This window comes from Coccinella septempunctata, chromosome 3, assembly GCF_907165205.1.
Source record: "Coccinella septempunctata chromosome 3, icCocSept1.1, whole genome shotgun sequence".
Lineage (NCBI taxonomy): Eukaryota > Metazoa > Arthropoda > Insecta > Coleoptera > Coccinellidae > Coccinella > Coccinella septempunctata.
In genome coordinates this window covers 7397087-7418831 of record NC_058191.1, presented here as the reverse complement: position 1 = coordinate 7418831, position 21745 = coordinate 7397087, and the positions used below count along the sequence as shown (strand labels likewise).

Here is a 21745-nt window from a genome sequence, read left to right as displayed (position 1 = left end):
CATTAGTCTCAAGTGAATGAATAAGCCATTTTTCAACTGTAAAGTTATTTATTTTGGTTCCTTCAAATTATTTCCACTAAATATATGAACAATTAGGAATCAGATATTTAGAGATCTGCAAAAATACATGTACATGAAAAAAGAAGTTGAGTTGCAACAAAAATGTAGCGTCATTTAATTTTTACGTCCATATAATCTCCTTCTAGTTTAGTGAATATCGATCTCTTTCGGTTCGAAGATTTTTACTCGATGATGCGATACTTTATTTCAACACATTATGTAATCTTATAGTATTTTTTTTATTTGCTGAAGCAAAAACCGATTGTGATTTTTTTCAGTTTAATATTTGTGAAGTCAGATTTTTTCTTTCAACAATTCAATTCATTTCAATAAATTTTCAATTGCCCCTTTCTGATGCGCCGCCTCTGGTCACTATTAAAAACAGCTGGCAATTCCACATAACCCTGAAATGCCGTGTGTGTGAACATTCACTATTATCGAAGACCAAGCAAGACCAGTTGCTAAGCTTAGCTAGTTCCATCGATCGGACAGATTCGGTTGCCAATATTGTTAAGCCGGCTTAAGTGCAAGTCGAATGTAACCTCCAAATCGAGTGTTATGATTATGAATTTCGTATTTCCTTCGAGTTCATGATCCTGCTTACGAAATACATCTATTACACCGTGCTGACACAAGAAATGATAGATTGTTACCGGAATGATTTTCATTGAATTTCAATAGTTGCGTGTTTTTAACGGTACAAAATGACTAGGGAAAGCTACTCAGAATTGTTCAGGGGTACATCCCCTCAACTAATCGCTATGTTATTCGGTAAGTTCATCAAATGTACCTATAATTCACGTTTAAGATTGGTAATCCCAAATAATTTTTTCAATTTTCTTTTTGCTACTTATGGTGACACAAGTTATTTCTGTTTTTTTCTCATTTCATGGAAAAATATTTAATAATCATTCATCTTTTCTATTGGGGCACGTGCTAACCATGAAAAGAACACTTCTGCACGCGCGCCAATTGAGTTGAACTCAATTCCATTCAAACATTTCGAACATTTGAGTTCAATGCCATGGTATACCTCAGCGATTATTTTCAATTACTATTCATACTCTATAGCGGGAAATTTTCTTGAGAAAACTATGCCTTTTCTAATCATGAACAGCGTTCTGCTTTTTTATAGTTTTTTCATTTATTCGTCTCTATCAATTGGTCAATTTGAGGGCTTGTGGCGAATTTATTCAAAAAATTAAAAAGCAAGACAGGAAGCACGCCTATTGTCGAACGGAATTCTGCATTCTGCTGTCTATGGAGAATATGATGATATTGATAGGAGTTGAATATATTATTATATTATAGAAGAAATGATTTATCATTTTAATTTGCCGTGAATTTTCAAATACACTCTTTGAACATGAAAACCTGCGTTGAATGAAACTCCTCTTATTGCACGCGTTGGAGATAATTATTGCTTGATTGATTGCGATAGACTATGATGTAATTGATTGAAATCAACGAATTTGGAAGGTTGTCATCAACGAGGTTCTTCAAAGTGATTTGTTTGGCAGTAAACATCTCCAGATATTATTGCAAAGGTTTCACGAAGCTTGATCAAGAAAACAACGCTTGATTGACGCATACATATCAAGTTGTTTTCAAGCTATATTTCAGTTAGGAGCATTCAAAATAGCATTTTTGTATCACATCATTGTCTTAACAGATAGTTTCACGAATGAACAGACAATCTAAAGCTGTGGATAGAGGCCATTGAGCTCAGTTCACAGAACAACCCCATTTGGATGTTTTCGGTATCTCGTTTCCAATAAACAGAGTCTTCCTAACTGATAATTTATCAACGATAATTCCAAAAAATTATAAAATTCCAAATAAATCACGACTGAAATAAATTAGTCCATATTTTAATTCAAACTCAAGACGAACACACTGTTTATAGTTGTACATTATTATTTTATATTTTCGCCATCTGCATTCACCCTTGCTTCAAAATTGATGATTTGGTATGCTCCATCTGTGGCTTATCTTTAATGAATTATTGTTTTGGGGTGTGATAATAACTTTTTAGAAAATTCGTTCTGATTGAAATTGGATTGGGAAACCTTCAATAGCATTTTTTCGTCATAAAATATGACTGGTGACTAAAATTGGGACCTGTACCACATTTTGTACTTGAAAATCATCAATATTTTCAATAAGAACTTATAATTTTTATGATAGGAAACTAACAAGGAAAGTATAGAACTTATAGGTTTCTTAAACCTACACACCAAAGAATGTATTCGAGACATGTAAGATCGGAAGATCTATCCAGCTATTCACATTAATAGACCCCAAATGGCCAAGCTGGATCTCCCGATCTCAAATGATTTGAGTCAAATCTTCGATTTTCTTCTTTGAGGTTCATGAAATAGACATTCTGATAAAAAGGCAACAGTTAATAAATGGAACAAATATCAAGTTATAAATCGAGCATTTATTACCATGATCAAGAAGAAATTTAAAGGTGGTGAAAGTTATTTTAACAGGTGGTAGGACTGAAATACCCATTGAATCACAATTCATTAAAAAAAATTCAATTATTCGCCTGTTTCATGCTTTGATTTTATCTTTCTTCATTAAAGTTCTGGTTTATAAAAGTAATAAAAACCTTTAACTCTATTTATTTTAGAACAAATTTTTTGAAAATGTGTCAAACCCCAGAACAATAATTCAGTAAAAATAATCGACAGATGGAACACACAAATCCATTTAGATAAGGAAAATATAAAAGGTACATTGAAAAACCCTATAGAGGCTATTCTTCTTGAGATCGAATGAAAATATGGTCTTATTCAGTCTGGTCCTAATTATTTCTGGCTTTTGAATTTTATAGTCGAACATAAATCGAAACAAGTTCTTGTTGAATCGAAGTAAAATACCATAAGTTATAATGAAACAAAAATTTGGGGAGTTTCAGAAAAGAGGTAGCTGAAATGCCCAATTAATGTTCTTTCGAATTAAGATCTAAATCCTCTATTTTCAGTTTTGGTTCATCATCAAACGCCCATAAAATTCAAATTGAAATTTTTTTCATATATTCTGGATTTAAGTAGCGTGATTTCATTTTGGACATCGATAACTGTCAAATCGTTAGTCGAACAATTAAAGTTTTGAGTTGTGGTGAAAATCTCAGCACATTCGGAAGAGGAAGTAAATTCACACAGTTTATTTTCGTCGACCATTTAGATTTTTGTAGTAGTGATGGATTACCAATTTGGAGTAGGTCCTAATTTCAATCTACCTTCGCGAATCATAAAAATAGAAACGTTTGTTCCAACAATTGGAGAAATGTTATTTTTATTTTGAACTCCCGCACTTTGTCAAGAGTATGATGAAAATTGGAAGTAGTAGTTGGAGAGAAGCCAGTTATAAACTGTATGGAAAAATAAATAGATAACTCTTATGATCATCGTTAACTTGACAAAAAATTAAATTATAGCTTTACTTCGCATGTCAAGACTCATGTGGGCTTTATAAATTGGTAAAAAAGACCACCATCTTGATTGTTCTGGGTACAACAAGACATGTTCAATTGTGATTATGGCAATCTTTCTAGTTGGGGAGCCCACGATGCTGAATCGGAAGATCAGATAGTAGAAAAAAAAAAGATTCTATAATGTATGCACTTTCAGCGGTGGGAAAAGCGTCTGCAGATTTTCAAAGATATGAAAACAAAGATACTGTTTATGTCCTACGTGTCTGATAATGAATTCATTTTTATCTAACAGTTTTCATGGTGTGTCTGGTCGTACGAAAGAGTTGAAAATGGTAAAGAAAAATTTTTTTTGAATGTGTCAGATTTTCAGAGGAAGTATTAAATGGACCATAAGGAAGCTTTACAAGAGACTGATAATTCCAAGGATAATTCGGAAGTGACGCAAGGTCACAGATTTTCATACAGATGGTTAATCTCGGTGTTGCTGACGTATTGACCCATTAATCTGACAGTTTCAAGATGATAATTGTTTTTTTATCTCCCTTCCTGCACCCCTCAATCGTTTTGTATTCATCATGAAAGTTGTAGATAAAAGTTTGTCTGAAGAATTTAACAAACTCTTAACCGTTTACGAGCTAGATGGTGATGAGTGCGATGAGCTTAGCCATATGAGAAAAGGCAAAGTCAATGTAGAATGTCCAGTCTAATGTACATTCATCGCCATCGATCGCCATATATCTCAAAAATGTTCACACGTAGAAAAAATTGCTTCGGACGAAATTTGTAGAAAATGTTATGCTCTACAATTTTTATATTGAATATGAAAATGATTTGAACCTCAGTCGAGGAGCGAATTCAAAAAACCTTATCTTTCTGATCTTCATGGCGAATTTTTATTGTTTCACCTTATTGTTTCTTCATAAACTTTTTAGGGTTTTCACTCCCAATCTCTGAAACAAAATCAATTAAAAATGAAATCAACGATTTGCTCCTGCGTAAATTCTTGCACTAATTTGTCAGGAGCAAATTAACTAGAAAAAATTGTTGCCTGACAATGAAGTCAAAATAAATAACGTTGAAATTATAATTCTGTAACGTTATTTATTTTGAGTTCATTGTCAGGCAACAATTTTTTCTAGTTAATTTGCTCCTGACAAATTAGTGCAAGAATTTACGCAGGAGCAAATCGTTGATTTCATTTTTAATTGATTTTGTTTCAGAGATTGGGAGTGAAAACCCTAAAAAGTTTATGAAGAGATGCAGAATCCTCCCAGAATAAATTTCAATCGATATTTCACCTTATTGGTTACATTTTTTCCGTTATTCTTGAATAATTAGCTTGAAATAAGAAAAAAGCTACCACGCTCGAGAATAAACACGTGACGTTTTTTTTGCGAGTTTGGCGACCTCTCACACATTGTCATGATCAAATTGTCAGATTAAGAGAATGTAAACTTTTCAACATGTAATTTACCACATATATCTTAATCTACACACACAATAATCGTTTTTTTTTACTGACAGGCTGTCCTAGACAATTCCCCCTATATTCTACAAGGTCCCAAGGTATCTTCCCTTATAAGTATAAATCTAACACGCTCTAGTAAATCTTGAATTTCCCTCTTTAGCTCCTCTTCCCTATATAAGAGAACCCAAAAAAAGTAGAGTACATTCGTCTATTGATATAATTTACAAATATTTTATCTATCTGAAGTGACGCTTTAAACACTTTATAAGATTCGTTTCATAAACATATTTACAACATTCAAACCAATTAGTTTGGAACTCTTAGGCAACTTCAGATTATGCGTTAAAATTCTCATCAGCCAGAACATGATAAATTATTATATCGCAACCGAATTTAAAATGAACATATTAGAACGACATTGAACTTGGCTGAATCGTTAACATTATGGTTGACCTTTTTATCATATGAAACGCACTAGTAGGATCCACTACACAACCACAAAACATTCTTCCGGTTGCCATTCTCAAAAAATCATACTTCCCTTGAAACTTCCTCATGCTAAATTACGTATATTAAGAGTGAAAATTTTTGAGCGTATTCATAAAAGGTGTTGCAGAATAATAACCCAAAGTCTTCGAAGGGATTGTCACCTTTCTTGAGGTTATGATCGTACACTCAAGAATTTTGGATAAAAAGCATTAAATGAGAATCGACTCCTTTTGACGCATGCTAAAAGAGTCATCAAATATCTGGCTGAATTTTCAACGTGGTCCACCCAATAATATGTATATTCCATAGATGAACTTGAAAGTCATCCAGGACGTTTATTTGGTATTTGTTTTCAGTACTGATTTTATCTCTCGTCTACAGTACAGGAGAAACAGGCTGTACGACTAAACTATTATCTAATGTTTATCAAAATTTCCCCTAATAATAATAATGTCAACAGTACATTGTGGAAAAAGTCATGCAAAGAAAAAGAAAAGATACAAGTAACGTGCGTTCAAAAAAATTCGTCGTCAAGTAGGCTATGAAATTTTGAAGGCTGATGTTCGGTGGCTGAACGTATGTCTTTCCTTGAATTACTTCATCTTCCCAAAATGTAAACAATGATGACATTAACCTATATATCGTAATTTTGTACGGAAAGGCACTTTTCAGAAAAGGTTACCTGTAAATTTCACCCAACGTTCGAAAAGCATTTCTTTCATTGAGTAAGATGACAAGAATCCAAACAATCTGAGGCGGTTAGAAAAGTTCTTCGTAAAAATTTTAACCGTCCACTATTTTCATGCGTAAGAGACATGAATCTTGAATTGATCGTGGTAGTATGTTTTTTGTAAGAAGGTTCTAGTTACTTCAGTCATATGAATAGATCACAGTAAGATTCTCAATAATATATGTTTATTAATTCTCTATAAATATTGAATTGATTCAGTCATTACTGAAAATCCATGACTAAACTAAAAGAACTGAATTACATGAAAATAGCTATTGGACAATTTATTAAAATTCAATTCAGCTATAAAAAGGCATGATGCTTTCTCCTTCATAATGTTCTGCTATTGAAGTTCCATAAAAGAAAGTAGGTCCACATTTTGCCTTTGACTGATGCATACTGTCAGTATGCATCAGTTCAGTATGATACTGAACTCCAATTTTTCTCGGATGCTACAAGGTTAGGTAATCACAACCTTTTCAGTTTTCTGATAACATGTCAATCTTTATGGAAACAAGTGGATTTTCTCAAAATCGGATGGCATATGCCAACGGATACTCCATCCACTTGAGATAAAATCTGAAGAGAGGTTTGTCGAGCTTCTGTCCATGTTTTCATTATTACTGAACTCTAGAGTTTTCTTTTTTGGTATACCACTTCCTTTTTTGTTTGAACATACCTGTTTCGTCAACACATCGAAAAACAGTACAATGGAAAAATTCATTCTTAATAATCAACAGCAACATAGGCTTCAATGAAGTCGCCGGAACAGAATATTTCCATTTCCCTTCAATTTTCTTTCCAATTTTGAAGTAGAACTCAATAGTAAAAGTCTTTCACACGTCCGTAAAAACCATCTTTATAATTTGCTGATAATTTTAATTCAACAACAACCCAAAATGCTAAAATGACAGTTCACCTGGAAAATAGTAAAGCACGAGCTAAGAATTACGTTTAGACACGAAATATCGACGTTCAAAATTCCATAGCTTACTTGACGACGAATTTTTTTGAACGCACGTTATTTTAATGAAGCAACTCTGACACACTATAGAAACATCTGTCGATCAAAAAGGCTTTTAGCATTTTCCTGAATAAAAATTTGTTATTTGAGATTTAAGTATCAATATTCAATTTATTATAAACCTTCATACCTAAAAACATTGGTGAGTGTCGGCTTATCCTATATCTGAACGCAGGAATAATAAAATCATTATGGTTACGTGTAAAATATTGATGAAAGTCGCTATTTCTATTGAATAAACTTTTATAGGTATAAATTTAAGTAGACAGTTCTAGAATAAACAAAGATGGCAGAGCTAGTATCCTTAAGGATCAGAAGAATGGTCTGCACGACTGTCTTTGACTAATGCCCAATTCTGAGGAATTCACCTTTCATCATCCTAGCTAACTCGGAATATTTAATATTGAAATTTCGACATGTTCTGTCAACAATTCATCCACTTAGACCATAAATAAATAATGAATAGATCGTAAATTACATTATTCGAAAACTGGCAATAATAACAGGGGCACAGGACAGCAGTTTTGTTGCTTCACTGCGAGGAACATTATCTGAGATATTTTCAAGAAGTAATGTATCTCTAGTGCGGAACATTTGCGGAAATGACATAAAAATTATAAATAACTTTGATTGAATAAAACTAATTCAATTAATTAATTTGCACCCTTAATTAATGTATTTCTGAAAAGAATAAAATAGGAAATGTGATCGACAAAAGAGTTTCTTTTAATTGAGAATGTTAATATGGGTTGAAGAAACAATAATGACATTATAACAATACCCAAAATACAAAAAAATCACGTTGACGCCTATCATCAATCAAAAAAATTATTTCTTTTGATATCTTGGAAAATGGCACTTCAGGATAATGATTTTATATTGTTTTTCAACGTAGATTCCATTAATGGCCCTTTGCAATTAGTTAAACAAATTGAAATTCTTGAACCAAGTCCAAGCACAGAATTTCTATGAACTAAAGATGATTTGAGAAATTGGCCTCGTTTAATGAAACAGTGCATATGGCATATGACTTTGCTGCAGTCTCATCTCGTCTGGTGGGCTCTAATCTCGTCTCTTAAAAAAGTCGTAGTCTCGTGGTTCATAACGTTTTGTGAAAGCGGAATATTTAAATCTAATAATAATTATAACGCATTCTCTAGTTAATTTACCCGGTAATTTTTTTCAATTATTTGCCTTTGGAATAATTATAATAGTGATAATTCTTTCGAATTTGTTAAATGAATAATTCGTGTCCCGGCACTACTATTACTTCTTTTGTTATTTAAAAACCGTATTACTCATATAAGTTTCCATCAAGTTAATTGAAAATTCTCTCAGGTTATAAACTATTCGTACGCATTGAGAAAATTCATTCAAAGAGGTGACACCTGATATAATACATCAATGTATGAAAGAAACAGAGTCTTTTAAATTTTGAAATATCAGTATACAGGTTGATTCATAACATTGCCTAAGGAAGGATTTGAATCAAAATGTAACAATAGAATCAAGTAGAACTCATTAACATATTGAGGTGGAAAAATATCAATGTTGAGTCTTCTCGTTTTTTGCTGATAATTTAGGCGTTTATTTTCCATTGCCATCAAAATCTGAAGGTATAACTTTGAGAAAATAATCTTATTTTCTGTATTATTTAAAATTTTGTTATAACGAACGCCAAATAAATTATTTCATATTTCATTTATATTATCAGCCCAAATGCGAACACTGTCACAATACCAGTCTAACTGTTGAACACCTACTATGTATCTGCCCATATTACGGAGATGACCGACGACGACTTGGGCTGAGAGAGAATCTTGGAAATATCCTCAATTCACAAAAACGAATTGAATTAGCTCTTAAATTTCTCAAAAAATGTGAACTTTTCAATAATATATGAACTCTCAAATGTTAGTTCTTTAAGCTCCGAATACCTAAATTTATATTTAGAATAAGTTAATGTGTACTGTACCTCGTGTCAATGATCTCGATGTCGAGACACGTTAATTCGAAATAAAATAAAAAAAAAAAAAAATTATTTCTTAGTGATTTCGATTAAAAAGTAGGGTGTGACAATCATTTCTTCATAAAATTGGTGGTATTGTATGAACCCGATAATTTTACCGGTTTTTGAGAAAAACGCAATTAAAGACTTCATCGCCTCGGAGGAAAATTTCAATATTTTTTAATTAATGAAACGTATGCTTCCGAATGTCACAAATTTGTTGCTGTGTTGCTAAATGTTATTTCTTCAGGTGAAATATTTTTGCTATGACATTATGATCAATTATAGTTCAACTGCAGTACCCTGTTTGTTTCCCCACTGCAAAGGCTTTTCAACGTATATTTGGTCATATCGCTATATTTATATCCGTATGTCCCAATAGTTATGAATAACCATGTACATTATCATTGAATGCTAACTAACAATGTTTCCTTAAAAATAATGAGAATAAGGGTCCCAAGGAAATCGTCAACAAATGGAGAACAGTCGTATTGCATCAATTTATCGAAGGCTGACAGAACAGAGGGTTTTGCTGCAAAACGCAAGATCCCAACTGAGTTAAGTCGTATTATTTGTTTAGGCTGCAGCTGCTTCACTCCATGATCTCTTCAGTTTTTCACAGAGAAAGTACAAATGAATGGAATGTTTATGAAATACTTATATCAAAAACCACATACATAAGGTTAGGTTTATTTGAAACAGGACCCGTTTTAAATAAACCTACCCTTAAAGTTTTCACCAAATGCTCTCGTTTTGTAATGAATAATTTTCAATTTCTGCTTCCTTTTTCTAGGAACAAACTTGGATTTTTCATGATATCAGGTTGGAAGACAATTTTCTACCCATTTTAAAAACGAAAATTGTTTTTTATCAATCAAGCGTTGATTCCTTGGTCAAGCTGTGTGAAAATCCAGTAGTATTTGATTTTTTTCAGGAGTCCATCCTCGAGACGGGCAAACTTTTCATAACAGACAAATATATACATATAATTCATTTGGTAATAAAATATGAAATGAAAATTGAATAATTCCAATCTGAACAAGCTATGATCGGTACCGCATGAGTATTCTTCGAAAAATGTATTCAGCTAATATAATTCTATCCGAATTCAAATTCATTTTCAATTTACGTCCAAGAAATTATTATCTAGTAGCATAATTTGAAATGCTGATAACTAAAATAAGTGAAATATTACTTCGAAGGTAAGCAGTAAGTACCTAACTCAAATACAAAAAATATTGTTCATTAACCTTGTTTTATCAATCGATTAGCTGATAGGTAAAATTGAAGTAGCCCATTCAAAAAACTACCAACTCTAAATACTTAAGTATAATGAAAAAGTCACTAATTGCCTAGGACAACAAAGTTCAATATTAGTCACTTTCTTAGTCTCCATTCGTAAGCCAAATTTCATCTAAAATCACCTCCTACACCTACATAACGACCATATGTTCAGTGTACGTGATTATGGTTCACGATATTTTTTTGAACTAAATTGAGAAGTACAATATCAGTGTCATAGTACTTTTGACAGGATATGGAAACATGCTATCAAAGAAAACTTTCAAACAAGGTTACAGAAAGTTTTTACGTGATATCGTTCTTGAAAAAAATTAACTTTATACCGATTGAATTAATTTTCCATATTGAATGGTGTAGAGTAGACTGTAGGGAGTCGGTGATATTTGTCGAAAATATATTATATTTTGTCCCCATTCAAACTTGCATTTTCTCTGAAAACGTCAAAGGTTTCCTTGCAAATAACTACATATATTCTATTTGATTGAGCATTCAATATAATACAGGGTGCTTCATAAAGGATTCAAACAAATTAAGCATATTAATCTCAGAGATATTTTGGATCGGAAAGCTCCTGTAGGCCTTTGTCCAGAAACTCTAACCGGGTATCAAACATACCATAGTTACATGACTTCCAGATGAATACTAATTTCTTCGATATTTCCAAACATCATAAGAGGACTGGATACTTCAGCTTTTTCATGTAATAAAATTCATTGTTAGATTTCCCTCAAGTATTTTTTTGCATGAAAAACTGTGTTTTTTTCAGTGAATAGTGGTGCATCTTAGAGAAAAACACAGACATTTTTTCTGTTCTAAGTCGAATAAAAATTGTAGAAAGAAATTTATTTTTGAACAAGGCACTGGCGTAACTATTCTTTTTGTTTTCAAAAATAGGAAGTCAATGCATGTACGCAAACAAAATACACTGCACAAAAAAATTAACGCACATTATGGAAATCTCAAATTTATTCTACAACTGAAGGTGTTCTCAATGATAATTATTTTTATCAGAATTATGCATGCATATGTTATCCACTTTCAACGGTTTTCTTCAATGCAGATGTTTTTTCCCAGCAGGAATAAAAAAAGATGATATTATCAGACTTTGAATGTATTGGCTCCATTCTAAAATCAGTTGTTCTCGATCAATTCTAGTGATCAATAGTTTTTCTTTCGTTTGGTTTTCTACACTCGATCGCTATGCAACGCGAAACACGCAATTTGACCCAAGAGGAATGTGCCCAAGCGGTAGTTTTGCGAGAAGAAGGGTGGACATACACAAGAATTGCAGAAAGGTTTGGAGTTTCCCATACAAGTGTGTCCAGAATGTTGCAGCGATTCAGGGAGACAGGTATGAATATCCGAAGACCAGGACAGGGTAGACCACGGGTAAAAACTGCCATTCAAGAACGTTACTTGAGAGTTTCTTCGTTGAGACAACGGTTTGCAACCGCTCGCCTCCTTCACATTCAGCTCGAGCAGACTCATGAGGTGCAAATTAGCACTCAGACAATAAGAAATCGCCTCAGAGAATATGATTCAAGGCCTCGTGTCGCGGCAAGAGGCCCAGCTCTTACCCCAGCCCATCGAAGGGCGCGTTTGGATTTTGCGAGAGAGCATATCCATTGGGAAGAGGCCGATTGGGAAAGAGTTCTCTTCACAGATGCGTCTAGATTCTGCCTCTACCATTGTGATCGACGTTCCCTTGTATACAGACGTCCACATGAAAAATATGCTCAGTGCTATTTCCTGAATAATACTGGTTTCGGGGGCGGATCGATTATGGTATGGGGTGGAATATCTTTGGCTGCTCGCACAGACCTAGTGGTCGTTGATAATGGACCTATGAATGCTGATAAGTATATAAAGAACATTCTTGAACAGTATGTAGTGCCATTTGCCCCATACATTGGTGAAAATTTCATTTTTATGGACGATAATGCCAGACCCCATCGTGCGCGCATCGATCAGGAGTACCTTGAAGAGGTTGAAGTCTCTCGAATGGAATGGCCAGCAAGAAGTCCAGATCTCAATCCGATTGAGCAGGTTTGGGACAACCTCAATAGAAGGCTGAGAAGTTCAGAAAATCATTCAGCTACTCTTAATGACTTAGGAGAAATCTGGGAAGGATTAGATCAGAACATTTTAAGATCACTCATTTTGAGTATGAACCGTCGTTGCCGAGCTGTAATTAACGCAAGGGGTGGAAATACCAAGTATTAAATCACTTATCAGCATTTCAGTATTTTGAAAATTGTTCATTTCTCTTCTTTCATATAAGATTCGGTGAAATCCTGAACTTTTCTTCCATTTAATGTGTCTTGTTTCGTTTCCCGAGAGAACATAAAAAATAAGTTGTAAAGGCAATGTAGAGTTAACTTTCATTAAAATTGAGATTTTCAGAATGTGCGTTAATTTTTTTGCGCAGTGTAGTTGCTGAAGGCGGTGAGGTATTCAACTTGGAATAATCACCTCAGTGAGGTATATATTTCTACCAAATCTCGTTCAAGTAGGTAGATATCTCAAGCCGTTTCGAAAATATCGAGGAATTTGTTATTCATTTGGAAATTTGGAATACATTCAATGCCCTGTATCTTAGAAACAAAACATTTCTAGAAGAAAGATTAGAGGACCTTTCTAACTCCAAATAACGGAGCAATATCCTGAATTTTTTCGCAATGTTTATGAAACACCCTGTATATTACAGGAAACCGGCAGTTGCAATGAAAACAATAGCCAGAAATTGCCTCTATATCAAATCATTTTGAAAGCCAGTCATTTTTACAGACTTCATTATTTGCCCAAAAACACGGATTATCGGTAATAACTTTCAAATACAAATAATGTAAACAAAATTGGGTTACCTATTGTTGACTTGATACTGTTTTTTTTTTAGAAAAAGTCGAATTTTTTGTGTTTTCACTAACATGGTATTGGGGTTCCTCCCGCACATGTATGGATAATATTTTCATGGGAGAAAATAAGACTTCTTCGGAATCTGTTGGATATTCTAGAAAAAAATTTGTTATTTTCAATATATCACAGAAAAACCTCAGAGTGGGAACTAAAGCCCTTCGTGAATGGTGTTCAAGAAATGCATAAATAATTTCACTCAATTTCTTCCTGATAATCGACCACATGCTGTGTTGCATTTATCAAACTCTCACGCTTTATTATATTCTCTTACTCACCGTTGAACTTATGCATGATACCCTATCTACTGCTGTGATGTAGGTATCACAAATTTTCCAACGCAGGAACGTTCTGTTGGTAATTCATTCGCGAAACAACAGAGAGAAGAATTGTTCGAAATCTTGATGTTGAAACAATTATCTGAACACTACTATCTGGGAAATCAAATCATCAGCATAAAGAAGTAATCTGAATACTCACAGAGTATTGTTATGGTTATTTTCTCCGTTAAGGACTATTTTTGATAACATTATCGTACAATCATTGTTCTCTCCCACGAAATATTATTTAATTCAACTAAACATCACATGGAAATACGCAGAAAAATTTACTCATTTTATTTTGAATTGCTCAATAGCAGCAACGAAAACATTTCTCAGAAGAAATGATCAAATCCAGATTTGAATTAACACATAACCAGTCACGTTATCAGTTCCGCAAGCGTCGAATGATTTACACATCAACCTTGTGTTATCTCTCAGTTGCCATGCAATAATTACATGAATTTTTTCGGTAGGTACACTCAATGCCCTGTCTGACGGAATGCATTTTGGATGGTCAGCACCAACGGTACCGAAACTGCTGAGGGGAGAAGATGATATCAAAATAACGCAATCGGACGTGGTGTGGCTGGAAGTACTCTATATGCTTTTCGGCCTTGTTGGTCTTCCAATAACCATCTATCTTGCAGATAAAATTGGAAGGCAGAAGTCTGTTTTAGTAGCATCGGCCACAAGCCTCATAGGATGGACTCTCATAGGTAAAATTTGATGAATGATGAAATTTAGATCTTTCAGATGTTATTCTCTCCAAAATATTCGAGGAGAGAATTAAATATTTTGAAAACTTTTGACCCTTCTTTCGATATCATGATTACTAAACAATTGATTTTTATAACGATCATGAAGATATAAGCTTTGAGTATTCAAGTTAATACTCAATGATATAAGTATTGGCGTGACATGGGCAGAATGAATTATTCAGATCTGGAATGTCTTTGGGAGAAAATCTAACAAAAATGAAGAGTGGAACCCTTTCGATTTAAACTAAGCAGCAAATTAAGTGTGACACCTAAAAATTGGCCTGATTTTGACTAGCTATAACTTCCATATTACTTCGTCGATTTTGAATTTTTTGCAAAGGTGCAAAGCTTTATTTTTTTGTGGACGTCAGTGGCACAGGGTATTTACAAGCATAAACAGGGTGTTTCATGAGGCGTTGACCATAGCCTAATGGTGAATGTAGGTTATCCAGGCCTTTCAGAAAACTTGCTTGTTTTGTATCCTAAGGCTGTTATGTTAGATACGGGGTGATTCATGAATATTGGCTGAAATTTGCGATAGCCATATCTCTGGACTGCAGGGTCCGATTTCTATCAAATTTTATGGGTTTTTTCACTTCAGAATGCTTTTTCAAACGGCTCATGAAATATCAATATTTTTCAGGGCAGTACTCAGAATATCATGATTTTTCATTCAAGCCCCAAAATCTATATTTTTACATCCCTTACAAAAATTTCGTTATTGCCAAAAAACTACGTAATTTATTCTAAAAAATTCAATTTTCACTTTGCATGGCACACTTGTCACAAGGGAATAGGAACCGGACGATCATATTTTATGTAATTTTTTCGAAATGCGGTCCTGTTTTTATTCCTTCGGTGATAATATTCATTGTCCTTCTCCGAGATTCTGAATTATTTTAAATTCTGTTCAATACTTCTTCATTTCAAACCCTCAGCACATACTGAGTGTTCGCAAAATAGAGCTGTGAATTCTTTTGGAATTAAATATTGAATTTAGATACAAATGATGAGAACCATCTTATAAAATGTAATCTCTGTAAGTGTATTTGCTTCATAACAAACATAAGTATTGAAATTTATTCTTCAACAATGAAAATGTACTACCTATCATAAGAGACGTTCGAAATGGAGTTCTTCCATCTCAAATGCTCTCGTGAAGTCAGAAGTGTCAGTCACTTTTTCTCGCACACTCAGTGGGAACTAAGGGTTTAAAATGAAAAAGAGTTGGACAGAATTGTAAGAAATTTGAAACCTCGACCGAAGGAATAAAAACAGGGCCGCATTTCGAATAAATGACATAAAACATGAATTCGTCCGGTTCCTTCATTGTTGTTTTATGAAAGGAAATAAAAGGATTAAGGTTTTACGGAAGAATAAATTTTAATAGTTATGTTTGTTATGAAGCAAATATGTACACTTACAGATTACATTTTTCAAGAGGGTTTACATCATTTGTATCTAAATTCAATATGTAATTTCAAAATAATTCACAACTCGACTTTGCATACTTTCAAACACTTTTTTACGAACACTCAGTATGTGATGAGGGTTTAAAATGAAGAAGAATTGAACAGAATTCGAAATAATTCAGAATCTCGGCAAAGGACAAAAAATATTATCACCGAAGGAATACAAACAGGACCGCATTTCGAAAAAATGACAAAATATGAATTCGTCCGGTTCCTTTTCCCTTGTGCCAAGTGTGCCATGCAAAGTGAAAATTGAATTCCTTAGAATAAATTATGTAGTTTTTAAGGGCAATACAAAATTTCTGTAAGGGATGTAAGCTTGGGTCTTGAATGAAAAATCATGATATTCTGAGTACTGCCCTGAAAATATTGATATTTCATGAGCCGTTTGAGAGAGCATTCTGAAGTGAACAAACCCATCACATTTGATAGAAATCGGACCTTGCAGTCCAGAGTTATGGCTATCGCAAATTTCGGCCAATATTCATGAATCACCCCGTATCTCCGAAACTAATAGCCTTCGGAAACAAAATAAGCAAGTTTTCTGAAAGGCCTGGATGACCCGCATTCACCATTGGGCTATGGCCAACGACTCATGACTACCTTGTAAGGAAATTATGATACACCAGTGAAGGGCAAAAAAGGGTTTATGACTTGTAGTAAGAATGAAACCTCTATGACATTCGGAAATTTTTGCAACATTTCTGTTGTGCCTTTTGACTTTATGAAGATTCTCTAAATGTCAGCGACTATAGGGTACTCTAACGATTTGTCAAAATCAGCTGACCCTTCATGGCTATGGGGCAAACAAAGCTTTTTATTATCAGTGTAAAGAGGCATTTCTTAGAAAGTTATAGTCTTATCACTCTAATCTAACGTAGGGAAGAACATTTTTTCCAATACACAAAACACAATACTCGACCAAAACAGCATGCGAATCAATGGAGGGAAAAGCTTGTGTGCCCCACGACAGCGAATGCTTAGCTGATTTTGATAAATCGTTAGAGTTCCCTATTGGCTCGTTTCAGAATTGCATCTTTTCAATCTGTAACGTCAATACCGTTCCTTTAGTACGATCAGAGTAAAGTAACCTGAACATCCGCTCGCTCAGTTTCCTCCGAGATGCACTTCTGGAACTCTGGAATCGAGAATATGGAGTTTTTTTTAATAGTAATTAATGAAGAAACTAGTTATGCCAGCGATACAGATAAAAAATTTCGAGTAGACAAGTTGGCTACTCCTACATATAAAAAATTTCAACTCTGGAATATACATAGTGATCATGATTAATTTTCAAACATCAACTACGAATAATCGTCGAAAACTTTCTTATTTCAAATGGCACACCCGATATTTCTATATCTCGTTGAACGTAAAAATTAATTTCGATACTATCTTCATAAAATTTTCCTACATCTAAACCTGATAGTTTCTGAGCAATTTTCGATTATTTATTCGAAACTAGTAGACCCTTTTCGCCATTATCTCGTAAATGGTCCTTCTAAGGTATAAAGTGTTCTGAAGAAAATCATCATAATTTGAGCTTGCCATTCCATTTTTGAGACCAAATACAGAGTGTTGCATTGAAAAAAGTGTAACTATGGTCTATATCTTTGTTTTCGAAGACCCTGTATATATGACAATAATTTTAAATTATTCTTTTGAACACCCTACACACGCCACAAGAAAAGATTTTCAAAATATCTTCATTTACTCCCTCAAAATGAGCGCCGCGTCTGGGGTGGGCCACCTGGTATATAGAGGGCCTTTTATTCCATATCATATAAATTGGTAGTACTAGGTGGTTTCGCCTTGATAATTCAACCGAAGGACCAAAATGTGCTATTCTTTGCTATATTATTAGCTTGAAGTTGAAATTGATACCTTCCTTTAAGTAGTACTGATACTATTATGAGTCACTGAGTCACTGATAGAAATGTACAACTTCATTAAGTTTCTGAATCCGTAAAAATTGAATTCATTACACATTGCAAATATAGCACCTTTTGAATGGTAACACAAAAAACTAAATTTTTTTACAATTGGAACTCGAACGCCACTGGATTCAATAGAACATTGAGTACACTATTGAAGCATCTTATATAGGTACTGTAACGCCCGACAAAACTGTTGGAAATTTTTTTAAATGAAATAAAGTCGAGGTTTCAATGTCTTGAAGAATTCGGTAACGTAGTACTGTTTTCATAAGTTTTTTCAACTCTAGCTCCCAAAGTCCTTTATCATGATCTGCCGTTGGAAGAATTAATGTATTTTTCATTAATTGTTAATAAAACCAGTAATAATCACATATTACTTCATTTCATTCATTGATTGTACCAATAATACACAATCTCCGAGGGTTATTTTTCAAAAACAAAATAATGAGTTTTAAATTGGAAAGCGACTACACTATTCTTTGTATCGCTGGAATTCTATTGTACTAATCATCTCGTTAATTAATAAATATCCTCATAGAGTATTACTACTCGAGTTAAAATTCGTCTCATTTTCTTAATTAATAATAATTAGTGATTAGTGGTCAGAGCCCCTATGGTTTTTATATTCATCGAGAACACAATGAAAATACATGTCATTGTACTCAGCACCCATATGATGTTCTCAATGAGAGTTTATCAAACTCTTATGCGAAGACCAATAAGTCATGACTAAGCAGACGCTATGAACAGACTCATCCTGAAATTAGATAGCTGGAATATTCTATTCAAGGAAGAAACATTGAGAAAAAAAACGCGTGAGCGATCAACCCTTTTCTCGCACGCATTTCAAGTTGCAAAAAGTCACTTTCCGAAATCGTGCAGGAAACACACCTACACTTTTACCTCTGATTTATATAAGTATTTACTCAGATTTTTCACTAATTCTTTGCCTATTCACAGGATTTGGAGATAAAATTGTTTATCTTTTCATCGCACGAAGTTTGGTCGGAGCAGCAGCAGATGTAGCCTTCGTCTGTTCCCCAATGTACGTGGCTGAGATAGCTCATCAAAAGATTCGAGGTTTCTTGGCTGGAACCATATACGTAATGGAATTAGGCGGCATACTGTTGGTGTATTGTATAGCACCGTTTGTATCTAGAAGAATTCCCCCTATGGTGGGAGCGTGTATAGTCATAACCCAACTTATTGTGTTCCCATTCCTTCCCGAATCGCCATACTACCATTTGTACAAAGGCAACGAAGCAAAAGCGAAAAAATCCCTTCGAAGATTACGAGGAACAGACGATGTCGAAGACGAACTAACAGAAATCAGTGCTGCCATTAGACGACAGAAGTCCGAGAGAGGACGCCCCCAAGATCTGATTCTGGTTAGAAGCAACAGAAGGGCTCTGATAATAATGACAATATTGAATGGTGCACAACATCTAGTCGGTTACACTGCCATTCTGATGAATCTCCATACGATCCTGGACGAAGCTGGAGCCAGTTACATCGATTCGAATTTCGCAGCTATAGTTTTCGCTGGAGTTATGTTCTTTGCCTCCATAATATCGATTCTGTCAGTTGATAAGTTCGGAAGAAAGATTCTCATGAACGTCTCTAGTATTTTCTCGTCTATTTGCCTCTTTGTTATAGCAATTTTCTATAATCTCAAGTACAATGAAGTTGACGTCCAAGCTGTGACTTGGATTCCTTTAGTTTTCATCATGATCTATGCAGGGTTTTTCAAATTCGGGATCGGTACAGTTCCTATCGTGATGACTGCCGAGCTGTTTCCGGCAAGAGTGAAAGCGCTCGGTATGACGGTGTCAGATGGCATTTACGTACTTTTTGCCAGCGTTTCGATTTATATGTATCAGTATCTCTATGAAAATTTCGGTCTTCATACAGCGTTCTACACATTTTCCGTGTTTTGTGTATTCACATTTTTCGCAAGTCTATATTACGTACCGGAAACTAAGGGCAAAACTCTGGAAGAGATACAGGTTATGTTGAAAGACTGAAGACGAACCTACGAACTGATCTGATTAGTAAATTTAGCTGGAATATATTGTGATATGTTGAACTTTAATCCCACTTCAATGGTTAAAATCAGGGGAATAGTACAGTAATCGTTTCCCAGTATTCAGATTCCGGAATACCATTGAAACCATCAACTGGGTTTTAATTAATCTCCCGTCAGTGGAACAACAGGGAAGTTTGAGTGCATATTCACACTCGTAAATAATTAGCATAATTGTATAACAAATCAGTATATTTATTGAGATATAAATTAGAAAAGCCATGTTTGCTAGTAAGTACTTATCAAACTAGAATTCCATTCAAGTTTTCTCTCAACATCAAGTGTTCAGAAATTTTAATATTTGTTTTTCCTAAAAGTAAGTGATAAATTGTACCTATATAGTAAAAATTTACATTTGTATGTGTAAGTGGAAATAAATTGGAGTTATTTTTGTTCTCATAATATCTTTTTTTGAATTCGCCACCTTATATCAATTACAACTCCCAACCATCATCGTATGCAATGCTGAAAATGCAGACTTGAATCAACCATGCTGTGCTATCTAGTCAAGAGTGGTCCCTTGAGGTTTCCACAGTGGATTTTCATGTCCAGGAAACTCTAATTAAAATTTTAACCAGTCTTAGTAGTTTAATACACAACTGAACCACCAGGTGGCGATCACGCAAGTGTAGTCGCTTCGTTTCCCATCTTCCTAACTCTATGATTTTTGGAATCCCCAGTACCATCATTACTAGAAGAAACAGGAAGTACAAAATTGGATGATGTTCTGCTGGATTTTTAGCAATGGCATTTCTATAAGCAATGAAATGATCCTTATAGCTCTAGGCTACCCTCGTAGACCTCCATACACCATCATTTTTTTTTATCTCCATAATATTTGCCTCTGATTCTGCTAGCAAAAAAAAGCGAAAAATCTTCGAAAACAGTGTAGGTATATTGCTTTGGTTTGAGAAGTTCGACAACAATAGAGGGCATTTTCCCAAATGTATTCATACCAACTAAGAAGATTGGCATTGCATTTATAATTCATGTATTCCAGTTTGCTTCTGGCAGTTTGAGAAGTTCAGTAACAATTGAGGGTATTCTCCCAAACCCGAATGTATTTGTACTAAATGGATTGACAGTGCAACGCTTTTCGCGCTGGGTGCCAAATTCATGCATGCATAGAATGTCTAAATTTATTTATATATTTATTAACGGGATAAACCCAATTCTACATATGGATTATACATAATAATAATAATGAATACATAATACAACCTAATATATAATCAAAAAATTTTAATAATGCTTAACTTCTAGAAAAAATTCACAGATCATAGCAAATTTCGATTGACATAACGCACAATGGATGGGTAACTGAGGTAAAAGAAGTCTATGCCTGTTCTACTGGCAGTGTTTACATGTTGCGAGATTCTTGGAATTGGCGAAGCCCTGGTATAGTTGTATCTATAAGTCCTAAGACATAGGAACATGGTACCTCTAACGCTTCTTGACGGAACGTGAAAGCCAAAAAGAGATAGAAGATTGGAAGAGGACAAAAGCCCCCCAACCAATCTAGCGAACAACAACACATCCGCTCTGATTCTACGAGTCCGCAAAGTAGGAAAGCGCAAAATTGATCTTATATGAGTTGCAGAAAAATTTACTCGTGGGATTCCCATCCTGCAATATACAGATAGAAGAAACCTATTTTGAAATCGCTCCAACCTGTCACAGTCTTCATAAGTGTATGGAGACCATACACAAGAGGCTTACTCAAGATGCGGCCT

The 21745-nt window shown here is 34.2% G+C and overlaps 1 protein-coding gene across 1 annotated transcript; it reads left to right on the top strand.

The window, feature by feature from the left end:
- Positions 1–482: 482 nt before the first annotated feature.
- LOC123309094 (facilitated trehalose transporter Tret1-like) lies at positions 483–20085 on the top strand. The gene is made up of 3 exons (XM_044891979.1): positions 483–831; positions 14236–14478; positions 18890–20085. The coding sequence occupies exons 1-3, from the start codon at positions 765–767 to the stop codon at positions 19951–19953; spliced, it is 1374 nt and encodes a 457-aa protein (XP_044747914.1). The 5' UTR covers positions 483–764; the 3' UTR covers positions 19954–20085.
- Positions 20086–21745: the final 1660 nt, after the last annotated feature.